Source organism: Oxyura jamaicensis, unplaced genomic scaffold (genome assembly GCF_011077185.1).
Source record: "Oxyura jamaicensis isolate SHBP4307 breed ruddy duck unplaced genomic scaffold, BPBGC_Ojam_1.0 oxyUn_random_OJ172, whole genome shotgun sequence".
Classification (NCBI taxonomy): Eukaryota; Metazoa; Chordata; class Aves; order Anseriformes; family Anatidae; genus Oxyura; species Oxyura jamaicensis.
This window is the reverse complement of record NW_023305695.1, coordinates 4,686-6,863: the sequence shown is the minus strand read 5'-3', so window position 1 is coordinate 6,863 and position 2,178 is coordinate 4,686. Positions and strand designations below refer to the sequence as shown.

Below are 2,178 nucleotides of genomic sequence, written 5' to 3'. Positions count from 1 at the left end.
GAGGTGAGAATCCCCCAGATGATGCTACCCCGTTTTCTCTTCACCCCTTTGACCCAAAACCGCCCTTTTTTCCCCCAGAAAGTGCTCTCGGAAAGCGAGATTGACGCCAACTTCAAGCAGCTCTTCAAGCAGCTTGCGGGGCCGGTAAGGGGAGCGTGGGGAGCGTGGTGCAGGGGGCTCGGGGGCGACACCAACCGCCCCCCTTGCCCCCCCCCCCCCCCCCCGGACATGGAAATCAGCGTCACCGAGCTTCAGACCATCCTCAACCGCATCATCGGCAAACGTAAGCCCCAAATGGGGGGATTTTGACCAAAACTACGCAGTTTGGCACCCAAAAAAGTGTATTATGGAGGTTTGGAATGGGGCCAAGCCGCCTTTTGTGATGCCGAGTGCGTTCTTGGCCCCGCAGACAAGGATCTCCGCACCAAAGGCTTCAGCATCGAGTCGTGCCGCAGCATGGTCAACCTCATGGACGTATCCTCCCTGATGCCTTCTTCTGGGGGTCCCAAAAAAGGCCGTTTTTTCCCCCAAAACGCCCCCAAACCCCAGCCGCTTTTCCTTAACTTCTTTCCACACCATAGAAAGACGGCAACGGCAAGCTGGGGCTGGTGGAGTTCAACGTCCTGTGGAACCGAATCCGCAACTACCTGGTGGGTTGGGGGGCTTGGGGCGTGGCGGGACGGCCCCAAGGGGGGCCCTGACCTGTCACCCCTCCCCCGTGTTGGGGCATTTTTTGGCGTTTTTGGGGTCATCGGGCAGACTGTGTTCCGCAAGTTCGACCTGGACAAGTCTGGGAGCATGAGCGCCTACGAGATGCGGATGGCGCTGGAAGCGGCAGGTAACGTGGCCCTATTAATTCGGGGCTTGTTAAAGCCCGCTGGCGTCACCTCCCGCAACGTTTTGGGATAATTGTTTTTTTTTTTTTCCTTATTTGCCCTAAAAGGGTATAAATTGAACAAAAAGCTGCACGAGCTCATCATCACCCGCTATGCTGAGCCCGACCTGGCCATCGACTTCGACAACTTCGTCTGCTGCCTCGTGCGCCTGGAGACCATGTTCCGTGAGCTCTGGTTTCCTGCTAAAAACCCCCAGTTTGACCAACTTTCCCCTCAAAATAATAGGATTTAGCGGGATATGGTGGAAAACCCTCAAAGTTTAGCAGGAAATTGTAGGATTTCCTGTTTTTCCCCCTTAAATCCTGCTTTTTTTTTTTTTTCCAATTTTACCTGCTAAATTTTGCATATTTTCCGTCTTTCCCCTTAATTCCTGCGGGGTTTTTATGGGTTTTCCCAGAATTTCACAATTTTACCCGATTTAAGAGGAAAAGTTGGGAAACTTGCGGGATTTAGCAGAAAAAAAGGGGGGGGGGGTTCAGTATCCCCCTCAAATGCTCCTGGTTTGCCCAACTTTCCACTTAAACCCAGCCCATTATCCCCCATTTCCCCTATTATCCCCCAGCCCCATTCCCCACCCAATTTGCCCCATTCCCCACCCAATAATTTCCCCTTTAACCCCTTATTCCCCCTCAATTTACTCTATTCCCGTTACCCCCCCAATTTGCCCTATTCCCCCACAATTTCCCCCGTTACCACACAGTTAACCCCCCAGTTTTCCCTGTTCCCCCCCCAATTACCCCTATTCCCCCTTATCTTACTCTATTCCTCCTCAATTTCCCCTTTACCCCCAAATTCCCCCCATAACTCCCCAACATCCCCTATTTCCCCCCATTACTCCCTAATTTCCCCCATTACCCCCCAAAATTTCCCCTATTAACCCCCCCCAATTTCCCCTATTACACTGTAACCCCTCAATTTCCCCCCATTTCCCCTATTACACCCCAATTTCTTCTCAATTTCCCCCATTTCCACCCTATTTCCCCTGTTAATCACCCATTAACCCCCGTTACCCCCCATTTCACCCCATCAACCCCAATTTCCCTCCACTTCCTCCATTAACCCAATTTCCCCCATTAACCCCATTTCCCCCCCAATTTCCCCTAATAACCCATTTCCACCCAGTTCCCCTCATTAACCCAAATTCCCCTTAACTTCCCCAATTTCCCCATTAACCGTAATTCCCCCATTAACTCCATTTTCCCCCAATTTCCTGTTAAACCCATTTTCCCCCAATTCCCCTATTAACCCCATTTCCCCCTATTAACCCCATTTCCCCCTATTA

General features: G+C 51.6%; 1 protein-coding gene across 1 annotated transcript in view; it reads left to right on the top strand.

Annotated features, from left to right (window-relative positions):
- CAPN1 (calpain 1) overlaps positions 1–2,178 on the top strand; it is a 10,121-nt gene that overhangs the window by 6,534 nt on the left and 1,409 nt on the right. The window contains 7 exon segments of the mRNA XM_035313481.1: positions 4–23; positions 79–140; positions 222–283; positions 410–474; positions 582–650; positions 760–838; positions 944–1,060. Of these exon segments, the coding sequence (XP_035169372.1) occupies positions 4–23; positions 79–140; positions 222–283; positions 410–474; positions 582–650; positions 760–838; positions 944–1,060 (474 nt within the window).